Source organism: Salvelinus alpinus, chromosome 2 (assembly GCF_045679555.1).
Source record: "Salvelinus alpinus chromosome 2, SLU_Salpinus.1, whole genome shotgun sequence".
NCBI lineage: Eukaryota > Metazoa > Chordata > Actinopteri > Salmoniformes > Salmonidae > Salvelinus > Salvelinus alpinus.
The window spans coordinates 982,138-1,007,204 of record NC_092087.1 but is presented as its reverse complement, the minus strand read 5'-3'; the positions used below and the strand labels follow the sequence as shown (position 1 = coordinate 1,007,204).

At 41.0% G+C, this 25,067-nt stretch overlaps 1 protein-coding gene across 1 annotated transcript in view; it reads right to left on the bottom strand.

Moving 5' to 3' along the window:
* stab1 (stabilin 1) overlaps window positions 1–25,067 on the bottom strand; it is a 336,738-nt gene that overhangs the window by 26,437 nt on the left and 285,234 nt on the right. Inside the window, exons 57-59 of the mRNA XM_071364529.1 lie at window positions 5,413–5,667; window positions 4,248–4,355; window positions 3,622–3,815 (exon numbers count right to left, since the gene is read on the bottom strand). Of these exons, the coding sequence (XP_071220630.1) occupies window positions 3,622–3,815; window positions 4,248–4,355; window positions 5,413–5,667 (557 nt within the window). The remainder of the gene's footprint in view (window positions 1–3,621; window positions 3,816–4,247; window positions 4,356–5,412; window positions 5,668–25,067) is intronic.

Sequence of the window (25,067 nt, the reverse complement as noted above, 5' to 3'; positions counted from 1 at the left end):
ACACACAACATGACATAATACAGAACATTAATAGACAAGAACAGCTCAAGGACAGAACTACACATACGTTTAAAAGCATCTCACATAGCCTACATTACAGTATCAATACATACACACTATATCTAGGTCAAACAGGGGAGAGGCGTTGTGAGGTGCTGCTTTATGTTTTTTTTTAAAGCAGGTTTGCTGTTCATTTGAGCAATATGATGGGAGATACATGCAATAAGGGCTCTTTAAAATACCGTACGCTTTCTTGAATTTGTTCTGGATTTGGGGACTATGAAAAGACCCCTGGTGGCATGTCTGGTGGGATAAGTGTGTGTGTCAGAGCTGTGTATAAGTTGACTATGCAAACAATTTGGGATTTTCAACACATTAATGTTTCCTATAAAAAAAAGAAGTGATGCAGTCAGTCTCTCCTCAACTCTCAGCCAAGAGAGACTGACATGCATAGTATTAATATCAGCCCTATGATTACAATGAAGAGCAAAACGTGCTGCTCTGTTCTGGGCCAGCTGCAGCTTAACTAGGTCTTTTTTAGCAGACCTTGACCACACGACTGGACAATAATCAAGATAAGATAAAACTAGAGCCTGCAGGATAGTTTTTTAAATGTGGCGTCAAAAAAGCAGAGCATCTCTTTTATTACAGAACTCTCCCCATCTTTACAACCGTTGAATCTATGACTTTATCCTGCTAACTGTTCCAAATGTCCCAACTGAATTTGGTAGAAGGGCTTTTATGTACTCTGCGCCATCGTCTTGGAACGCCTTACAAAACACTTTTAAACTGGAAGAACTTGTCCCGATTTGGTGTTTTTGAATCACTGATGAAGGATTTTGATTCTGATTCCCTGACCTGTCAATGTTTTTAATTTGCTGTTTTATGATGTTGTTATACTCTTGTGAATTCAATGGTTTTTACTAGATGGTTTTCTGTTTTTTCATGTTTCTGTGTTTATTTATTTTTTAAATTTTACCTTTATTTAACTAGGCAAGTCAGTTAAGAACAAATTCATATTTACAATGACGGTCTACGGGAGAACAGTGGGTTAACTGCCTTGTTCAGGGGCAGAACGACAGATTTGTACCTTGTCAGCTTGGGGATTCGAACTTGCAACCTTTCTGTTACTAGCCCAACGCTCTGTAATTGTGTAATGACTTGGTGCTGCCTATCTGGGCCAGGACGCTCTTGAAAAAGAGATTTCAAATCTCAATGAGCCCTTCCTGGTTAAATAAAGGTTAAATAAAATAAAATAAAAATATATATATGTTTTGACCATGACAGTTTACAATCTAAGATATCACCAAGTAATTTAGTCTCCTCAACTTGTTCAACAGCCACACCATTCATTACCAGATTCAGCTGAGGGCTAGAGCTAGGGGAATGATTTGTACTACATACAATGCTCTTAGTTTTCTCTCAACAGGTTATGGTCAATAATATCAAAGGCTGCACTGAAATCTAACAGTACAGCTCCCACAATCTTCTTTTAATCCATTTCTTTCAGCCAATCATCAGTCATTTGTGACAGTGCAGTACATGTTGAGTGCCCTTCTCTATAAGCATGCTGAAAGTCTGTCAATCTGTTTACAGAGAAATAGCATTGTATTTGGTCAAACACAATTTTTTCCAACAGAAAGTGTTTTGTGTTTTATTACATAGACAGAAACCTGCAACCACAACACTTCAATAACACTTGACATGAGATCCTCTCTAAGCATTACAGGGATATGGCCTCTGAATATATACAGAAACACCTCCCCTATAAGCATTACAGGGATATGGCCTCTGAATATATACAGTAACACCTCCCCCATAAGCATTACAGGGATATGGCCTCTGAATATATACAGAAACACCTCCCCTATAAGCATTTCTGTCTCTTCTATAGATGTTATATCCTTGTATTGCTACTGCTTCTATCATCAAATGAATTATCTAAGTGAGTCTCAGAAATGGCTAATATATGAATGTTATCTGATGTCAAGTTATTGATTTCATGAACCTTATTTCTAAGGCTCCATATATTAATATGGGCTATTTACAGCCCTTTCCTGGGTAGCTGATCAGAGACATAATATGGAAAAGATCAAACAAAGCAAGAGACAAATATATACATTCAGGGGTCCATTAATCAGTTGCTGTGTGTGTGTGTGTGTGTGTGTGTGTGTGTGTGTGTGTGTGTGTGTGTGTGTGTGTGTGTGTGTGTGTGTGTGTGTGTGTGTGTGTGTGTGTGTGTGTGTGTGTGTGTGTGTGTGTGTGTGTGTGTGTGTGTGTGTGTGTGTGTGTGTGTGTGTGTGTGTGTGTGTGTGTGCTGTGGGGTTGAAGCTACAAACCCACAGGCTTGGCTCTCTCATCCCTTCTGGGAGGGAGGGTGGACAATGAGCCTGTCGTAGCGGATGTAAGCAATGTCCCCACGTGCTCTGGCAGCTTTCATGGCTGGGATCAGTTCCTTCCTCTTCTGGTGCACAGCTTCAGGATAGTCCTCGTTGAGGAAGATATATGTTCCTCTCAAGATTTTGTCTCTTTCCAGACCAACTACCTTGTCCTTGAACCTCAGGCATTTGATCACTGTCGGCCTGGGCCTGTCACCCGGGCCTGAGCCTGTCACCCGGGCCGGTGGTGAGTTTTCCAATCCACCTCAATCTTCCTGTGGTCCATCTTCAATTTCTCAGTTCATTTTCCTCACTTTGTCCTCAGACTCCGTCAAGGTCTCGTGGGGATTCTGAAATTTCATCCATAACCATATTGTTCCGTCTTGATTATCCCTGGAGATAATCTGATTTCTCAGTCATTGTTATCATGGATTCTTTTACAGAACTGATGTCCTCTCAATGACTTACAGATTGCTGTCATCTTGCCATTCTCCTGTTTTAACTCACCGAGCTGAACCTGGGAGAACTGCAGACTGTTCTTCAGGTCCTGGACCTCTCTGGTCAGGTCTTCCATTCTTTTATTAGTAGAATCCACCAGTATTGTTCTTCAGGTCCTGGACCTCTCTGGTCAGGTCGTCCATTCTTTTATTAGTCGACTCCACCAGTATTTGGACAAAACATTTGTATTTATTTTCTTGTTGTTGAAACCAACTGCTTTTAGAACTATTTTGTTAGTTTAAAAGATCCTTCACCTGTGACAGAGAGACACCACTGTCCTCAACGGTACTCCTGCCAGCTTTGGTCTTTGTCATGGTTACAACGTAGGTTACAGGGCAGGTCAGAGGGAAGATTGAAAACAACAACAAATAGCAGGGATCTAGACAGCAACAAGCCCGGGACAATCCACAGTCCCAGCCACAATGGCTAACAACACCCACAAGGAAACCCTGCTAGCTTGATAGGCAGCTAGCTAGGAGCTAGGCTAGCTTCTACACCAAACAGCTCCTCAGACCCGGCCTTGGTCGGCAGGATCACTGGACAGATAGTAGCGGTTCCAGCAACTGATGCCAACCACGTCGCAGGATCCAAACTCAAAAGGTAGCTAGCTACAAACCAAACTTTTTCAGAGACTTTCAAAACTTTACAAAAGAACAAACCGAGCGCTCCCTCGTTCTGCGTTCAACAGGAAGGAAAGACAATTGAGAAAGCGCCAGAAAAACATGAATATGAAGCCACCACTCACAGGCCCTGTGAACAGGCAAGTAGCGAAGTCACTGCATCCTCCGTTGGTCTCTGTGACACACCTGTTGATAGGTGAGCAGACATAGCCGTCACCCTCGTAGCCAGACAGACACGTACAGTTGACCTGCAGGTCTGTCTGAAGACAGGCTGCATGCTGGTGGCAGCCCCCGTTGTACTCCGCACACAGATCAGGAGCTGGAGGAGACACAGAGATAAGTAATAATATAACAGGCCAGGAGCTGGACGAGAAGATTTGGAAACAGAATAGCAAGGCTTAGTCTCAAATGGCACCCTATTACCTAATTAGTGCACACAGTTTCCATAGTGACTAACAAACTACATTGGGTCTTCATCTAAAATATCACCCTGTTCCCTAAATTGTTCACTACTCAAAATAAGTGCACAATATCGGAAAATAGGGTGCCATTTGGGACGCAACCCATGACTCGCTAAACGTTTAGGGCCAAAGAGTTTTTCCTGGTCAGGTCACATGGTCTGGAAAAACTCTTGGCCCCTAGTCATGACGCACCACCCCAAGAGTGTGGATTTAGAATGAATACATTGGGTTAATCTATTAGCTAACTGGATTGTGGGTAATAAATGAGTTAAATAATGATTCCAACCCACCAGTGCAGTTCAAGCCGTCCCCCACATACTGTGACTGACAGAGACAGATGTTGTCGGGCAGACACACAGCGTTGCTATGGCACTCTGGAGAACACACCGGCTTCTTCTCTGATCGGACACAACAGTTGACAAAGTTATCACACACGGGCCCACACATACAATACAACTTTTTGTCCATAGCTACTTTATTATCATTATAGTTGTTATTATTATTATTATATTTTGTTATTGTTATTATAGTCTTTGTTATTATTATAGTTTAACAATAATAACTATAATAATAAAAACGATAGAGTTATTATTAGTTATCATTATTTTGTATATTTAAAAAAAAATATCAATAGTTATTATTATTATATTTGTTATTATGATGTATTATTATGGTTATTATTATTATTATAGTTATTATTATAGTTGTTTTTATACATGTTTATAGTTATTATTTTTGTAGTTATTATTATAATGATTGTTATTATTATCATATATAATATTATTGTTGTTGTTATTATTATTGTTATTATTATTATTATAGTTATAGTTATTATATTTATTATAGATATAAAGAAATGTCTTCTCTCTTAATCCCCCACCACATCGCACAGACACACATCACACAGTTGACAGCAGCACAGGGTGAAGCAGCAGTGCCCCTGGATGGAGAACATGTTGAGGGGTTAAGGGCCTTGCTCAAGGGCCCAACGGTAGGGGATAGTTGTTAGAATATGAACTTAATAGCCCTCCAGTTACCAGATAAATCCCCCTCCCCCACCTTTTTCCCCCCAGCACCTGGCCTGGGATTTGAACAGGTGACCTTTCAGCTCCAACTCCTTAGCCGCTGGGCTACCTACCAACAATATACTGCTACACGCACACAAAGCGTGGAGGTAGTATATAAGATACTATTATGAATTGTCTGTTTGTGGCATATCACATTACCATGTAATAGTTCAAATATATCCCCAAAGGTGCTTCAGCCCAGCTTGAAGAAAAAGGGAAGCAGGTACTTGACGGAGGGACTTGAACATCCCCGAAACATTCCTTACACCCAGTACACAGGTCCTTTTCCTTTATATTCCTGGATAGTCAACCATTGAAGTATCATGGATAAGGAATGTTTTTTTTGAATGTAATAGTGTAGTTTCATAATAGCTGAATCAATGTTTACCTATTTTAAGGTGGCAGCGGTCTCCAGTCCAGCCCTCAGTACAGGAACAGCTCCCATCTCCCTCCATCCCATCCTCACATTGGCCCTGATTTGTGCAGTTACACGCTGTACAATTGGTTCCATAGTGTTTAAGTTCACACAGCTCACAGGCTATTCCTTTGAAGCCATCGTGACACCGGCACCGTCCAGACCCCATGCGTCCATCATCACAGTTCCCGTGATCTCCACAGGGGGCCTCCAACCCACCAGAACACGCTGAAACACATTGGTAGTGGAAAAGGGTGAGTTTACACTGAAACACATTGGTAGTGGAAAAGGGTGAGTTTACACTGAAACACATTGGTAGTGGAAAAGGGTGAGTTTACACTGAAACACATTGGTAGTGGACAAGGGTGAGTTTACACTGAAACACATTGGTAGTGGAAAAGGGTGAGTTTACACTGAAACACATTGGTAGTGGAAAAGGGTGAGTTTACACTGAAACACATTGGTAGTGGAAAAGGGTGAGTTTACACTGAAACACATTGGTAGTGGAAAAGGGTGAGTTTACACTGAAACACATTGGTAGTGGAAAAGGGTGAGTTTACACTGAAACACATTGGTAGTGGAAAAGGGTGAGTTTACACTGAAACACATTGGTAGTGGAAAAGGGTGAGTTTACACTGAAACACATTGGCTGTGGATGAGCTGAGTTTACACTGAAACACATTGGTAGTGGAAAAGGGTGAGTTTACACTGAAACACATTGGTAGTGGAAAAGGGTGAGTTTACACTGAAACACATTGGCTGTGGATGAGCTGAGTTTACACTGAAACACATTGGTTGTGGATGAAGTGTGTTTAGACTGAAACACATTGGTTGTGGATGAGCTGAGTTTAAAACACATTGGAACATATCGCTTTGAAGTTTCCCCCTTTACAAAGTAAAGCTCTGAGTGTTGTTATCATTACTATGACAACACGGTTGTACACCACTGTAAACAGACATGTACAGTGCATTCAGAAAGTTTTCAGACCCCTTGACATTTTTTTCACATGTTGTTTATTACAGCCTTATTCTAAAATGGATTAAATCTTTTTTTCCCTCATCAGTCTACACACAATACCCCATAATGACAAATTAAAACAGGGTTTTAGACATTTTTGCAAATGTATTACAAATAAAAAACAGAAATACCTTATTTACATAAGTATTCCGACCCTTTGCGATGAGACTCGAAATGAGCTCAGGTGGATCCTGTTTCCGTTGATCATCCTCGAGCTCTTTCGACAACTTAATTGGAGTCCACCTGTGGTAACTTTAATTGATTGGACACGATTTGGAAAGGCACACATCTGTCTATATAAGGTCCCACAGTTGACAGTGCATGTCAGAGCAAAAACCAAGCCATGAGGTTGAAGGAATTGTCTGTACAACTCCGAGACAGGATCGTGTCAAGGCACAAATTTGGGGAAGGGTACCAAAACATTTCTGCAGCATTGAAGTTCCCCAAGAACATAGTGGCCTCCATCATTCTTAAATGGAAGAAGTTTGGAACCACCAAGACTCTTCCTAGGGCTGGCCGCCCAGCCAAACTGAGCAAACGGGGGAGAAGGGCCTTGGTCTGGGAGGTGACCAAGAACCTGATGGTTACTGACAGAGCCCCAGAGTTCCTCTGTGGAGATGGGAGAACCTTCCAGAAGGACAACCATCTCTGCAGCACTCCCCCAATCAGGCCTTTATGGTAGAGTGGCCAGACTGAAGCCACTCCTCAGTAAAAGGCACATGACAGCGCGCTTGGAGTTTGCCAAAAGGCACCTAAAGGACTCTCAGACCATGTGAAACAAGATTCTCTGGTGTGATGAAACCAAGATTGAACACTTTGACCTGAATGCCAAGCGTCACATCGGGAGGAAACCTGGCACCATCCCTACGGTGAAGCATGGTGGTGGAAGCATCATGCTGTGGGGATGTTATTCAGCGGCAGGGACTGGGAGACTAGTCTGGATTGAGGGAAAGATGATCAGAGCAAAGTACAGAGAGATCCTTGATGAAAACCTGCTCCAGAGCGCTCAGGACCTCAGACTGGGGTGAAGGTTTACCTTCCAACAGGACAACGACCCTAAGCTCACAGCCAAGACAACGCAGGAGTGGCTTCGGGACAAGTCTCTGAATGACCTTGAGTGGCCCAGCCAGAGCCTGGACTTGAATTCGATTGAACATCTTTGGAGAGACCTGAAAATAGCTGTGCAGTGACGCTCCCCATGCAACCTGACAGAGCTTGAGAGGATCTGCAGAGAAGAATGGGAGAAACTCCCCAAATACAGGTGTGCCAAGCTTGTAGCGTGATACCCAAGAAGACTCGAGGCTGTAATCGACTGCCAAAGATGCCTCAACAAAGTACTGAGTAAAGGATCTGAATACTTACGTTAATTTAATATTTCTGTTATTTTTGTTTTATACATTTGCAAAAATTTCTAAAAACCTGTTTTTGCTTTGTCATTATGTGGTATTGTGTGTAGATTGATGTGGGGAAAAAACAATTTAATTCATTTTAGAATAAGGCTGTAACGTAACAAAATGTGGAAAAAGTCAAGAAGTCTGAATACTTTCCAAATGCCCTGTATCACTGGAATCAAAAAGCTCAAACATTCTTTAAAAAAATTACTTTAAAGAAAAATCTATTTACTGTTACCATGAATGTACAGCACATGTCAAACTAATTCCACGTAGGGCAGAGTTGATGCGGGTTTTTGCTCCTCCCTTAATAATTTTATGAAGGTCACTAATTAGTAAAGAACTGCCCTCACCTGGTTGTCTAGGTCACTAATTAGTAAAGAACTGCCCTCACCTGGTTGTCTGGGTCACTAATTAGTAAAGAACTGCCCTCACCTGGTTGTCTGGGTCACTAATTAGTAAAGAACTGCCCTCACCTGGTTGTCTAGGTCACTAATTAGTAAAGAACTGCCCTCACCTGGTTGTCTGGGTCACTAATTAGTAAAGAACTGCCCTCACCTGGTTGTCTAGATCACTAATTACTAAGGAACTCCCCTCACCTGGTTGTCTAGGTCACTAATTAGTAAAGAACTGCCCTCACCTGGTTGTCTGGGTCACTAATTAGTAAAGAACTGCCCTCACCTGGTTGTCTAGATCACTAATTACTAAGGAACTCCCCTCACCTGGTTGTCTAGGTCACTAATTAGTAAAGAACTGCCCTCACCTGGTTGTCTTCACGGAAACATGGCTAACTCAAGGGACGCTAACGGAGTCGGTGCAGCCAGCTGGTTTCTTCATGCATCGCGCCGACAGAAACAAACATCTTTCCGGTAAGAAGAGGGGCGGGGGGGTATGCCTTATGATTAACGAGAAGTGGTGTGATCATCATAACAACACACAGGAACTCAAGTCATTCTGTTCACCTGATCTAGAACTCCTCACAATCAAATGTCGACTGCATTATCTACCAAGGGAATTCTCTTCAATCATAATCACAGCCGTATATATTCCCCCCCAAGCAGACACATCGATGGCCCTGAACGAACTTTATCTGACTCTTTGTAAACTGGAAACCACACACCCTGAGGCTGCATTCATCGTAGCTGGGGATTTTAACAAGGCTAATCTAAAAACAAAACTCCCTAAATTCTATCAGCATATCGATTGTGCTACCAGGGCTGGGAAAACCCTAGATCATTGTTATACTAATTTCCGCGACGCATATAAGGCCCTCCCCCGCCCCCCTTTCGGAAAAGCTGACCACGACTCCATTTTGTTGATTCCAGCCTACAAACAGAAACTCAAACAACAAGCTCCCGCGCTCAGGTCTGTTCAACGCTGGTCCGACCAATCTGAATCTACGCTTCAAGACTGCTTCGATCACGCGGATTGGAATATGTTCCGCATCGCGTCCAACAACAATATTGACGAATATGCTGATTCGGTGAGCGAGTTCATTAGGAAGTGCATTGACGATGTCGTACCCACAGCAACGATTAAAACATTCCCAAACCAGAAACCGTGGATTGACGGCAGCATTCGCGTGAAACTGAAAGCGCGAACCACTGCTTTTAACCAGGGCAAGGTGACCGGAAGCATGACCGAATACAAACAGTGTAGCTATTCTCTCCGCAAGGCAATCAAACAGGCTAAGTCCCAGTACAGAGACAAAATCGAGTCGCAATTCAACAGCTCAGACACAAGAGGTATGTGGCAGGGTCTACAGTCAATCACGGATTACAAAAAGAAAACCAGCCCCGTCGCGGACCAGGATGTCTTGCTCCCAGACAGGCTAAACAACTTTTTTGCCCGCTTTGAGGACAATACAGTGCCACTGACACGGCCCCCTACCAAAACCTGCGGGCTCTCCTTCACTGCAGCCGAGGTGAGTAAAACATTTAAACGTGTTAACCCTCGCAAGGCTGCAGGCCCAGACGGCATTCCCAGCCGCGTCCTCAGAGCATGCGCAGACCAGCTGGCTGGTGTGTTTACGGACATATTCAATCAATCCTTATCCCAGTCTGCTGTTCCCACATGCTTCAAGAGGGCCACCATTGTTCCTGTTCCCAAGAAAGCTAAGGTAACTGAGCTAAACGACTACCGCCCCGTAGCACTCACTTCCGTCATCATGAAGTGCTTTGAGAGACTAGTCAAGGACCATATCACCTCCACCCTACCGGACACCCTAGACCCACTCCAATTTGCTTACCGACCCAATAGGTCCACAGACGACGCAATCGCAACCACACTGCACACTGCCCTAACCCATCTGGACAAGAGGAATACCCATGTGAGAATGCTGTTCATCGATTACAGCTCAGCATTTAACACCATAGTACCCTCCAAACTCGTCATCAAGCTCGAGACCCTGGGTCTCGACCCCGCCCTGTGCAACTGGGTCCTGGACTTCCTGACGGGCCGCCCCCAGGTGGTGAGGGTAGGTAACAACATCTCCACCCCGCTGATCCTCAACACTGGGGCCCCACAAGGGTGCGTTCTGAGCCCTCTCCTGTACTCCCTGTTCACCCACGACTGCGTGGCCATGCACGCCTCCAACTCAATCATCAAGTTTGCGGATGACACTACAGTGGTAGGCTTGATTACCAACAACGACGAGACGGCCTACAGGGAGGAGGTGAGGGCCCTCGGAGTGTGGTGTCAGGAAAATAACCTCACACTCAACGTCAACAAAACAAAGGAGATGATTGTGGACTTCAGGAAACAGCAGAGGGAGCACCCCCCTATCCACATCGACGGGTCAGTAGTGGAGAAGGTGGAAAGTTTTAAGTTCCTCGGTGTACACATCACGGACAAACTGAATTGGTCCACCCACACAGACAGCGTTGTGAAGAAGGCGCAGCAGCGCCTCTTCAACCTCAGGAGGCTGAAGAAATTCGGCTTGTCACATAAAGCACTCACAAACTTCTACAGATGCACAATCGAGAGCATCCTGTCGGGCTGTATCACCGCCTGGTACGGCAACTGCTCCGCCCACAACCGTAAGGCTCTCCAGAGGGTAGTGAGGTCTGCAGAACGCATCACCAGGGGCAAACTACCTGCCCTCCAGGACACCTACAGCACCCAATGTCACAGGAAGGCCAAAAAGATCATCAAGGACAACAACCACCTGAGCCACTGCCTGTTCACGCCGTTATCATCCAGAAGGCGAGGTCAGTACAGGTGCATCAAAGCAGGGACCGAGAGACTGAAAAACAGCTTCTATCTCAAGGCCATCAGACTGTTAAACAGCCACCACTAACATTTAGCGGCCGCTGCCAACATACTGACTCAACTCCAGCCACTTTAAAAATGGGAATTGATGGAAATTATGTAAAAATGTACCACTAGCCACTTTAAACAATGCCACTTAATATAATGTTTACATACCCTACATTACCCATCTCATATGTATATACTGTACTCTATATCATCTACTGCATCTTGCCATCTTTATGTAATACATGTACCACTAGCCACTTTAAACTATGCCACTTTATGTTTACATACCCTACAGTACTCATCTCATATGTATATACCGTACTCTATACCATCTACTGCATCTGCCATGCCGTTCTGTACCACCACTCATTCATATATCTTTATGTACATATTCTTTATCCCTTTACACTTGTGTGTGTGTGTAAGGTAGTAGTTGTGGAATTGTTAGGTTAGATTACTTGTTGGTTATTACTGCATTGTCGGAACTAGAAGCACAAGCATTTCGCTACACTCGCATTAACATCTGCTAACCATGTGTATGTGACTAATAAAATTTGATTTGATTTGATTTGATTTGAGGTCACTAATTAGTAAAGAACTGCCCTCACCTGGTTGTCTAGGTCACTAATTAGTAAAGAACTGCCCTCACCTGGTTGTCTAGGTCACTAATTAGTAAAGAACTGCCCTCACCTGGTTGTCTAGGTCACTAATTAGTAAAGAACTGCCCTCACCTGGTTGTCTAGGTCACTAATTAGTAAATAACTGCCCTCACCTGGTTGTCTAGGTCACTAATTAGTAAAGAACTGCCCTCACCTGGTTGTCTGGGTCACTAATTAGTAAAGAACTGCCCTCACCTGGTTGTCTAGATTACTAATTACTAAGGAACTCCCCTCACCTGGTTGCCTAGGTCACTAATTAGTAAAGAACTGCCCTCACCTGGTTGTCTAGGTCACTAATTAGTAAGGAACTCCCCTCACCTGGTTGTCTAGGTCACTAATTAGTAGAGATCTGCCCTCACCTGGTTGTCTAGGTCACTAATTAGTAAAGAACTGCCCTCACCTGGTTGTCTGGGTCTTAGTAAAGAACTCCCCTCACCTGGTTGTCTGGGTCACTAATTAGTAAAGAACTGCCCTCACCTGGTTGTCTGGGTCACTAATTAGTAAGGAACTCCCCTCACCTGCTTGTCTAGGTCACTAATTAGTAAGGAACTGCCCTCACCTGGTTGTCTAGGTCACTAATTAGTAAAGAACTGCCCTCACCTGGTTGTCTAGGTCACTAATTAGTAAAGAACTGCCCTCACCTGGTTGTCTAGGTCACTAATTAGTAAAGAACTGCCCTCACCTGGTTGTCTAGGTCACTAATTAGTAAAGAACTGCCCTCACCTGGTTGTCTAGGTCACTAATTAGTAAAGAACTGCCCTCACCTGGTTATCTAGGTCACTAATTAGTAAAGAACTGCCCTCACCTGGTTGTCTAGGTCACTAATTATTAAAGAACTGCACTCACCTGGTTGTCTGGGTCTTAGTAAGGAACTCCCCTCACCTGCTTGTCTAGGTCACTAATTAGTAAGGAACTCCTGTGACGTAGAAGTCCGTCACTGGCCGCGGGCAGCATTTGGTACTTTAACGCAAACATTCATCGCTCCTCCACGCTCCGTTATCAGATAAGTTAACAATGTGGGTCGACACACAAGTTAACTTCTCTATCTTAGTACATACATGTCACACTTACGTCAGTAACCGGTTATGGGATAAAGAATTAAACAGACAAGTGTTCAAATTTAATATAAGCAATAATTATTTTACTTATGGATGTTATGGATGAACACGTTGTTTGTTTGTTCTGTTCCTCTCTCCATCTCTGTAGCTTCCGGGTATGCTGGATAAGGACCTGAGCTAAGGGAATGGGCTGACTTTGTAGTGCCTGTCCCAAATGGCTCATTAATGTAAATGGGCATATTGAAAGACACTGTCAGTAGTGATGTAATTTTGTAAATGTTATATTGTGATATTGTTTCATAAAAAACGTGTTGCAATGTATATACTTTAGTATGTTTAGTTAAATGGAAAATGTAGGTTTGACTAGGTAATTGCTTAATTAATTAGGGTTAATTGTTCTGAGGGGAGGGTCTAGCCCTACAAAAGGAGCCTCTCTTTCAGTTCATGGAGAGGCATTTTGGATCGAGCTGTGGATGGGGCAGCATTGTTTTAAGCTGTCCCATAAGGTATATGTTTGATGGCAGTACTGTTGTTTTTGTTCCGGGATCACTTTGTAAATAAACACCTTTGCACAGACAAACTTTTGCGGCTCCGCCATCTTTTTATTTTGATAGAGGTTAGGTTTTCCAGTTTAGCCTTCTGGCCTACTCTACGTGACAACTCCCCTCGCCTGGTTGTCTAGGTCCTAATTGAAAGGGAAAAACCCGCAGACACTTGGCCCTCTGAGGAATGAGTTTGACACCCCCGAAGGACATATAGATGAATGGATCTCGAATGGCACCCTATTCCCTATAAAGTGCTTTTGCCTAGGGCCCTATGCCATTTGGGACGCAGACAATACAAGAATGATTGGGACAGTGAAGAATTGTTCTTCTTTTGGCTCTGTACTCAAAGTTTGGATTTGAAGGGATTTTCTTCATCCATATCGGGGGAACCGTTTAGTTGTAATAATGTTTTATGTCATTTTGGAGTCACTTTTATTGTAAATAAGAATATAATATGTTTCTAAACACGTCTACATTAATGTTGATGCTACCATGATTACGGATAATCCTGAATGAATCGTGAATAAGAAAGTGACATACACCCAAGACATGTAAACTTCTCACATTAACAGACACCATGTTTTGGGGGTGTCGTATTTGTGCTACTTTGTTTCTCCCTCATCATTCTTCACGATTCATTCAGGACTATCCGTAATCATGGTAGCGTCAACATTAATGTAGGAGTGTTTAGAAACATATTCTATTCTAATTTACAATAAAAGTGACTCCAAAATGACATAAAACATTATTTACCATTTCTATTGGGCACAAAATAACGTGAAACACAAACAAAACAAACAGCAAATGCATATAACAAGTTTGTAGAGTCACAAGCTTGATGTAGTCATTGGGTGCCATGAACATGGGACCAAATACTAAACTTTTTACTACTTTAATACCCAAGTGAATTTGTCCCAATACTTTTGGTCCCCTAAAATGTGGTGACAATGTATACAAAGTGTTGTAATTTCTAAACGGTTCACACGAAATGGATGAAAATACCCTCTGGCACTGTATATCATGTCTACTATCTGAGGACACTGTATATCATGTACGCTATCTGAGGACACTGTATATCATGTCTACTATCTGAGGACAGTGTATATCATGTCCGCTATCTGAGGACAGTGTATATCATGTCTACTATCTGAGGACACTGTATATCATGTCTTCTATCTGAGGACACTGTATATCATGTCTGCTATCTGAGGACAGTGTATATCATGTCTACTATCTGAGGACACTGTATATCATGTACGCTATCTGAGGACACTGTATATCATGTCTACTATCTGAGGACAGTGTATATCATGTCTTCTATCTGAGGACAGTGTATATCATGTCTACTATCTGAGGACACTGTATATCATGTACGCTATCTGAGGACACTGTATATCATGTCTACTATCTGAGGACAGTGTATATCATGTCTACTATCTGAGGACACTGTATATCATGTACGCTATCTGAGGACACTGTATATCATGTCTTCTATCTGAGGACACTGTATATCATGTCTACTATCTGAGGACACTGTATATCATGTCTTCTATCTGAGGACACTGTATATCATGTCTTCTATCTGAGGACACTGTATATCATGTCTTCTATCTGAGGACACTGTATATCATGTCTTCTATCTGAGGACACTGTATATCATGTCTGCTATCTGAGGACACTGTATATCATGTCTTCTATCTGAGGACACTGTATATCATGTCTACTATCTGAGGACACTGTATATCATGTCTACTATCTGAGGACACTGTATATCATGTCTTCTATCTGAGGACACTGTATATCATGTCTTCTATCTGAGGACACTGTATATCATGTCTACTATCTGAGGACACTGTATATCATGTCTACTATCTGAGGACACTGTATATCATGTCTTCTATCTGAGGACACTGTATATCATGTCTACTATCTGAGGACACTGTATATCATGTCTTCTATCTGAGGACACTGTATATCATGTCTACTATCTGAGGACACTGTATATCATGTCTTCTATCTGAGGACACTGTATATCATGTCTACTATCTGAGGACACTGTATATCATGTACGCTATCTGAGGACACTGTATATCATGTCTACTATCTGAGGACAGTGTATATCATGTCCGCTATCTGAGGACAGTGTATATCATGTCTACTATCTGAGGACACTGTATATCATGTCTTCTATCTGAGGACACTGTATATCATGTCTGCTATCTGAGGACAGTGTATATCATGTCTACTATCTGAGGACACTGTATATCATGTACGCTATCTGAGGACACTGTATATCATGTCTACTATCTGAGGACAGTGTATATCATGTCTTCTATCTGAGGACAGTGTATATCATGTCTACTATCTGAGGACACTGTATATCATGTACGCTATCTGAGGACACTGTATATCATGTCTACTATCTGAGGACAGTGTATATCATGTCTACTATCTGAGGACACTGTATATCATGTACGCTATCTGAGGACACTGTATATCATGTCTTCTATCTGAGGACACTGTATATCATGTCTACTATCTGAGGACACTGTATATCATGTCTTCTATCTGAGGACACTGTATATCATGTCTTCTATCTGAGGACACTGTATATCATGTCTTCTATCTGAGGACACTGTATATCATGTCTTCTATCTGAGGACACTGTATATCATGTCTTCTATCTGAGGACACTGTATATCATGTCTTCTATCTGAGGACACTGTATATCATGTCTACTATCTGAGGACACTGTATATCATGTCTACTATCTGAGGACACTGTATATCATGTCTTCTATCTGAGGACACTGTATATCATGTCTTCTATCTGAGGACACTGTATATCATGTCTACTATCTGAGGACACTGTATATCATGTCTACTATCTGAGGACACTGTATATCATGTCTTCTATCTGAGGACACTGTATATCATGTCTACTATCTGAGGACACTGTATATCATGTCTTCTATCTGAGGACACTGTATATCATGTCTACTATCTGAGGACACTGTATATCATGTCTACTATCTGAGGACACTGTATATCATGTCTACTATCTGAGGACACTGTATATCATGTCTTCTATCTGAGGACACTGTATATCATGTCTACTATCTGAGGACACTGTATATCATGTCTTCTATCTGAGGACACTGTATATCATGTCTACTATCTGAGGACACTGTATATCATGTCTACTATCTGAGGACACTGTATATCATGTCTTCTATCTGAGGACACTGTATATCATGTCTACTATCTGAGGACACTGTATATCATGTCTTCTATCTGAGGACACTGTATATCATGTCTTCTATCTGAGGACACTGTATATCATGTCTACTATCTGAGGACACTGTATATCATGTCTTCTATCTGAGGACACTGTATATCATGTCTACTATCTGAGGACACTGTATATCATGTATTCTATCTGAGGACACTGTATATCATGTCTTCTATCTGAGGACACTGTATATCATGTCTTCTATCTGAGGACACTGTATATCATGTCTGCTATCTGAGGACACTGTATATCATGTCTTCTATCTGAGGACACTGTATATCATGTCTTCTATCTGAGGACACTGTATATCATGTCTTCTATCTGATGACACTGTATATCATGTCTACTATCTGAGGACACTGTATATCATGTCTTCTATCTGAGGACACTGTATATCATGTCTTCTATCTGAGGACACTGTATATCATGTCTGCTATCTGAGGACACTGTATATCATGTCTTCTATCTGAGGACACTGTATATCATGTCTTCTATCTGAGGACACTGTATATCATGTCTTCTATCTGAGGACACTGTATATCATGTCTTCTATCTGAGGACACTGTATATCATGTCTTCTATCTGAGGACACTGTATATCATGTCTGCTATCTGAGGACACTGTATATCATGTCTTCTATCTGAGGACACTGTATATCATGTCTTCTATCTGAGGACACTGTATATCATGTCTGCTATCTGAGGACACTGTATATCATGTCTTCTATCTGAGGACACTGTATATCATGTCTTCTATCTGAGGACACTGTCTAGCATGTCTATCTGAGGACACTGTATATCATGTCTGCTATCTGAGGACATTGCATATCATGTCTACTATCTGAGGATACTGTATATCATGTCTTCTATCTGAGGACACTGTATATCATGTCTACTATCTGAGGACACTGTCTAGCATGTCTATCTGAGGACATTGTATATCATGTCTTCTATCTGAGGACACTGTATATCATGTCTTCTATCTGAGGACATTGTATATCATGTCTTCTATCTGAGGACACTGTATATCATGTCTTCTATCTGAGGACACTGTCTAGCATGTCTATCTGAGGACATTGTATATCATGTCTTCTATCTGAGGACACTGTATATCATGTCTTCTATCTGAGGACATTGTATATCATGTCTTCTATCTGAGGACACTGTATATCATGTCTTCTATCTGAGGACATTGTATATCATGTCTACTATCTGAGGACACTGTATATCATGTCTTCTATCTGAGGACATTGTATATCATGTCTACTATCTGAGGACACTGTATATCATGTCTACTATCTGAGGACACTGTCTAGCATGTCTATCTGAGGACATTGTATATCATGTCTTCTATCTGAGGACACTGTATATCATGTCTTCTATCTGAGGACATTGTATATCATGTCTTCTATCTGAGGACACTGTATATCATGTCTTCTATCTGAGGACATTGTATATCATGTCTTCTATCTGAGGACACTGTATATCATGTCTTCTATCTGAGGACATTGTATATCATGTCTACTATCTGAGGACACTGTATATCATGTCTTCTATCTGAGGACATTGTATATCATGTCTACTATCTGAGGACACTGTATATCATGTCTACTATCTGAGGACACTGTATATCATGTCTTCTATCTGAGGACACTGTATATCATGTCTTCTATCTGAGGACATTGTATATCATGTCTTCTATCTGAGGACATTGTATATCATGTCTACTATCTGAGGACACTGTATATCATGTCTTCTATCTGAGGACACTGTATATCATGTCTTCTATCTGAGGACACTGTCTAGCATGTCTATCTGAGGACATTGTATATCACGTCTGCTATCTGAGGACACTGTATATCATGTCTTCTATCTGAGGACACTGTATATCATGTCTACTATCTGAGGACACTGTATATCATGTCTACTATCTGAGGACACTGTATATCATGTCTTCTATCTGAGGACACTGTATATCATGTCTACTATCTGAGGACACTGTATATCATGTCTTCTATCTGAGGACACTGTATATCATGTCTGCTATCTGAGGACACTGTATATCATGTCTTCTATCTGAGGACAATGTATATCATGTCTACTATCTGAGGACACTGTATATCATGTCTTCTATCTGAGGACACTGTATATCATGTCTACTATCTGAGGACACTGTATATCATGTCTACTATCTGAGGACACTGTATATCATGTCTTCTATCTGAGGACACTGTATATCATGTCTTCTATCTGAGGACATTGTATATCATGTCTTCTATCTGAGGACATTGTATATCATGTCTTCTATCTGAGGACACTGTATATCATGTCTTCTATCTGAGGACATTGTATATCATGTCTTCTATCTGAGGACACTGTATATCATGTCTGCTATCTGAGGACACTGTATATCATGTCTTCTATCTGAGGACACTGTATATCATGTCTTCTATCTGAGGACACTGTATATCATGTCTGCTATCTGAGGACACTGTATATCATGTCTTCTATCTGAGGACACTGTATATCATGTCTTCTATCTGAGGACACTGTATATCATGTCTACTATCTGAGGACAGTGTATATCATGTCCGCTATCTGAGGACAGTGTATATCATGTCTACTATCTGAGGACAGTGTATATCATGTCTACTATCTGAGGACACTGTATATCATGTACGCTATCTGAGGACACTGTATATCATGTCTACTATCTGAGGACAGTGTATATCATGTCCGCTATCTGAGGACAGTGTATATCATGTCTACTATCTGAGGACACTGTATATCATGTCTTCTATCTGAGGACACTGTATATCATGTCTGCTATCTGAGGACAGTGTATATCATGTCTACTATCTGAGGACACTGTATATCATGTACGCTATCTGAGGACACTGTATATCATGTCTACTATCTGAGGACAGTGTATATCATGTCTTCTATCTGAGGACAGTGTATATCATGTCTACTATCTGAGGACACTGTATATCATGTACGCTATCTGAGGACACTGTATATCATGTCTACTATCTGAGGACAGTGTATATCATGTCTACTATCTGAGGACACTGTATATCATGTACGCTATCTGAGGACACTGTATATCATGTCTTCTATCTGAGGACACTGTATATCATGTCTACTATCTGAGGACACTGTATATCATGTCTTCTATCTGAGGACACTGTATATCATGTCTTCTATCTGAGGACACTGTATATCATGTCTTCTATCTGAGGACACTGTATATCATGTCTTCTATCTGAGGACACTGTATATCATGTCTTCTATCTGAGGACACTGTATATCATGTCTTCTATCTGAGGACACTGTATATCATGTCTACTATCTGAGGACACTGTATATCATGTCTACTATCTGAGGACACTGTATATCATGTCTTCTATCTGAGGACACTGTATATCATGTCTTCTATCTGAGGACACTGTATATCATGTCTACTATCTGAGGACACTGTATATCATGTCTACTATCTGAGGACACTGTATATCATGTCTTCTATCTGAGGACACTGTATATCATGTCTACTATCTGAGGACACTGTATATCATGTCTTCTATCTGAGGACACTGTATATCATGTCTACTATCTGAGGACACTGTATATCATGTCTACTATCTGAGGACACTGTATATCATGTCTACTATCTGAGGACACTGTATATCATGTCTTCTATCTGAGGACACTGTATATCATGTCTACTATCTGAGGACACTGTATATCATGTCTTCTATCTGAGGACACTGTATATCATGTCTACTATCTGAGGACACTGTATATCATGTCTACTATCTGAGGACACTGTATATCATGTCTTCTATCTGAGGACACTGTATATCATGTCTACTATCTGAGGACACTGTATATCATGTCTTCTATCTGAGGACACTGTATATCATGTCTTCTATCTGAGGACACTGTATATCATGTCTTCTATCTGAGGACACTGTATATCATGTCTTCTATCTGAGGACACTGTATATCATGTCTACTATCTGAGGACACTGTATATCATGTCTTCTATCTGAGGACACTGTATATCATGTCTTCTATCTGAGGACACTGTATATCATGTCTACTATCTGAGGACACTGTATATCATGTCTACTATCTGAGGACACTGTATATCATGTCTTCTATCTGAGGACACTGTATATCATGTCTACTATCTGAGGACACTGTATATCATGTCTTCTATCTGAGGACACTGTATATCATGTCTTCTATCTGAGGACACTGTATATCATGTCTACTATCTGAGGACACTGTATATCATGTCTACTATCTGAGGACACTGTATATCATGTCTACTATCTGAGGACACTGTATATCATGTCTTCTATCTGAGGACACTGTATATCATGTCTACTATCTGAGGACACTGTATATCATGTCTTCTATCTGAGGACACTGTATATCATGTCTACTATCTGAGGACACTGTATATCATGTCTACTATCTGAGGACACTGTATATCATGTCTTCTATCTGAGGACACTGTATATCATGTCTACTATCTGAGGACACTGTATATCATGTCTTCTATCTGAGGACACTGTATATCATGTCTTCTATCTGAGGACACTGTATATCATGTCTACTATCTGAGGACACTGTATATCATGTCTTCTATCTGAGGACACTGTATATCATGTCTACTATCTGAGGACACTGTATATCATGTATTCTATCTGAGGACACTGTATATCATGTCTTCTATCTGAGGACACTGTATATCATGTCTTCTATCTGAGGACACTGTATATCATGTCTGCTATCTGAGGACACTGTATATCATGTCTTCTATCTGAGGACACTGTATATCATGTCTTCTATCTGAGGACACTGTATATCATGTCTTCTATCTGAGGACACTGTATATCATGTCTACTATCTGAGGACACTGTATATCATGTCTTCTATCTGAGGACACTGTATATCATGTCTGCTATCTGAGGACACTGTATATCATGTCTTCTATCTGAGGACACTGTATATCATGTCTTCTATCTGAGGACACTGTATATCATGTCTTCTATCTGAGGACACTGTATATCATGTCTTCTATCTGAGGACACTGTATATCATGTCTTCTATCTGAGGACACTGTATATCATGTCTGCTATCTGAGGACACTGTATATCATGTCTTCTATCTGAGGACACTGTATATCATGTCTTCTATCTGAGGACACTGTATATCATGTCTGCTATCTGAGGACACTGTATATCATGTCTTCTATCTGAGGACACTGTATATCATGTCTTCTATCTGAGGACACTGTCTAGCATGTCTATCTGAGGACACTGTATATCATGTCTGCTATCTGAGGACATTGTATATCATGTCTACTATCTGAGGATACTGTATATCATGTCTTCTATCTGAGGACACTGTATATCATGTCTACTATCTGAGGACACTGTCTAGCATGTCTATCTGAGGACATTGTATATCATGTCTTCTATCTGAGGACACTGTATATCATGTCTTCTATCTGAGGACATTGTATATCATGTCTTCTATCTGAGGACACTGTATATCATGTCTTCTATCTGAGGACACTGTCTAGCATGTCTATCTGAGGACATTGTATATCATGTCTTCTATCTGAGGACACTGTATATCATGTCTTCTATCTGAGGACATTGTATATCATGTCTTCTATCTGAGGACACTGTATATCATGTCTTCTATCTGAGGACATTGTATATCATGTCTACTATCTGAGGACACTGTATATCATGTCTTCTATCTGAGGACATTGTATATCATGTCTACTATCTGAGGACACTGTATATCATGTCTACTATCTGAGGACACTGTCTAGCATGTCTATCTGAGGACATTGTATATCATGTCTTCTATCTGAGGACACTGTATATCATGTCTTCTATCTGAGGACATTGTATATCATGTCTTCTATCTGAGGACACTGTATATCATGTCTTCTATCTGAGGACACTGTCTAGCATGTCTATCTGAGGACATTGTATATCATGTCTTCTATCTGAGGACACTGTATATCATGTCTTCTATCTGAGGACATTGTATATCATGTCTTCTATCTGAGGACACTGTATATCATGTCTTCTATCTGAGGACATTGTATATCATGTCTACTATCTGAGGACACTGTATATCATGTCTTCTATCTGAGGACATTGTATATCATGTCTACTATCTGAGGACACTGTATATCATGTCTACTATCTGAGGACACTGTATATCATGTCTTCTATCTGAGGACACTGTATATCATGTCTTCTATCTGAGGACATTGTATATCATGTCTTCTATCTGAGGACATTGTATATCATGTCTACTATCTGAGGACACTGTATATCATGTCTTCTATCTGAGGACACTGTATATCATGTCTTCTATCTGAGGACACTGTCTAGCATGTCTATCTGAGGACATTGTATATCACGTCTGCTATCTGAGGACACTGTATATCATGTCTTCTATCTGAGGACACTGTATATCATGTCTACTATCTGAGGACACTGTATATCATGTCTACTATCTGAGGACACTGTATATCATGTCTTCTATCTGAGGACACTGTATATCATGTCTACTATCTGAGGACACTGTATATCATGTCTTCTATCTGAGGACACTGTATATCATGTCTGCTATCTGAGGACACTGTATATCATGTCTTCTATCTGAGGACAATGTATATCATGTCTACTATCTGAGGACACTGTATATCATGTCTTCTATCTGAGGACACTGTATATCATGTCTACTATCTGAGGACACTGTATATCATGTCTTCTATCTGAGGACATTGTATATCATGTCTTCTATCTGAGGACACTGTATATCATGTCTTCTATCTGAGGACATTGTATATCATGTCTTCTATCTGAGGACACTGTATATCATGTCTTCTATCTGAGGACATTGTATATCATGTCTTCTATCTGAGGACACTGTATATCATGTCTGCTATCTGAGGACACTGTATATCATGTCTTCTATCTGAGGACACTGTATATCATGTCTGCTATCTGAGGACACTGTATATCATGTCTTCTATCTGAGGACACTGTATATCATGTCTTCTATCTGAGGACACTGTATATCATGTCTGCTATCTGAGGACACTGTATATCATGTCTTCTATCTGAGGACACTGTATATCATGTCTTCTATCTGAGGACACTGTATATCATGTCTTCTATCTGAGGACACTGTCTAGCATGTCTATCTGAGGACACTGTATATCATGTCTGCTATCTGAGGACACTGTATATCATGTCTTCTATCTGAGGACACTGTATATCATGTCTACTATCTGAGGACACTGTATATCATGTCTTCTATCTGAGGACACTGTATATCATGTCTACTATCTGAGGACACTGTATATCATGTCTTCTATCTGAGGACACTGTCTAGCATGTCTTCTATCTGAGGACACTGTCTAGCATGTCTTCTATCTGAGGACACTGTCTAGCATGTCTTCTATCTGAGGACACTGTATATCATGTCTACTATCTGAGGACACTGTCTAGCATGTCTTCTATCTGAGGACACTGTATATCATGTCTTCTATCTGAGGACACTGTATATCATGTCTTCTATCTGAGGACACTGTATATCATGTCTTCTATCTGAGGACACTGTATATCATGTCTTCTATCTGAGGACACTGTATATCATGTCTTCTATCTGAGGACACTGTATATCATGTCTATCTGAGGACACTGTCTAGCATGTCTATCTGAGGACACTGTATATCATGTCTACTATCTGAGGACACTGTATATCATGTCTTCTATCTGAGGACACTGTATATCATGTCTATCTGAGGACACTGTCTAGCATGTCTACTATCTGAGGACACTGTATATCATGTCTACTATCTGAGGACAGTGTATATCATGTCTTCTATCTGAGGACACTGTATATCATGTCTTCTATCTGAGGACACTGTATATCATGTCTTCTATCTGAGGACACTGTATATCATGTCTTCTATCTGAGGACACTGTATATCATGTCTACTATCTGAGGACACTGTATATCATGTCTTCTATCTGAGGACACTGTATATCATGTCTACTATCTGAGGACACTGTATATCATGTCTTCTATCTGAGGACACTGTATATCATGTCTTCTATCTGAGGACACTGTCTAGCATGTCTATCTGAGGACATTGTATATCATGTCTTCTATCTGAGGACACTGTATATCATGTCTTCTATCTGAGGACACTGTATATCATGTCTATCTGAGGACACTGTCTAGCATGTCTACTATCTGAGGACACTGTATATCATGTCTACTATCTGAGGACAGTGTATATCATGTCTTCTATCTGAGGACACTGTATATCATGTCTTCTATCTGAGGACACTGTATATC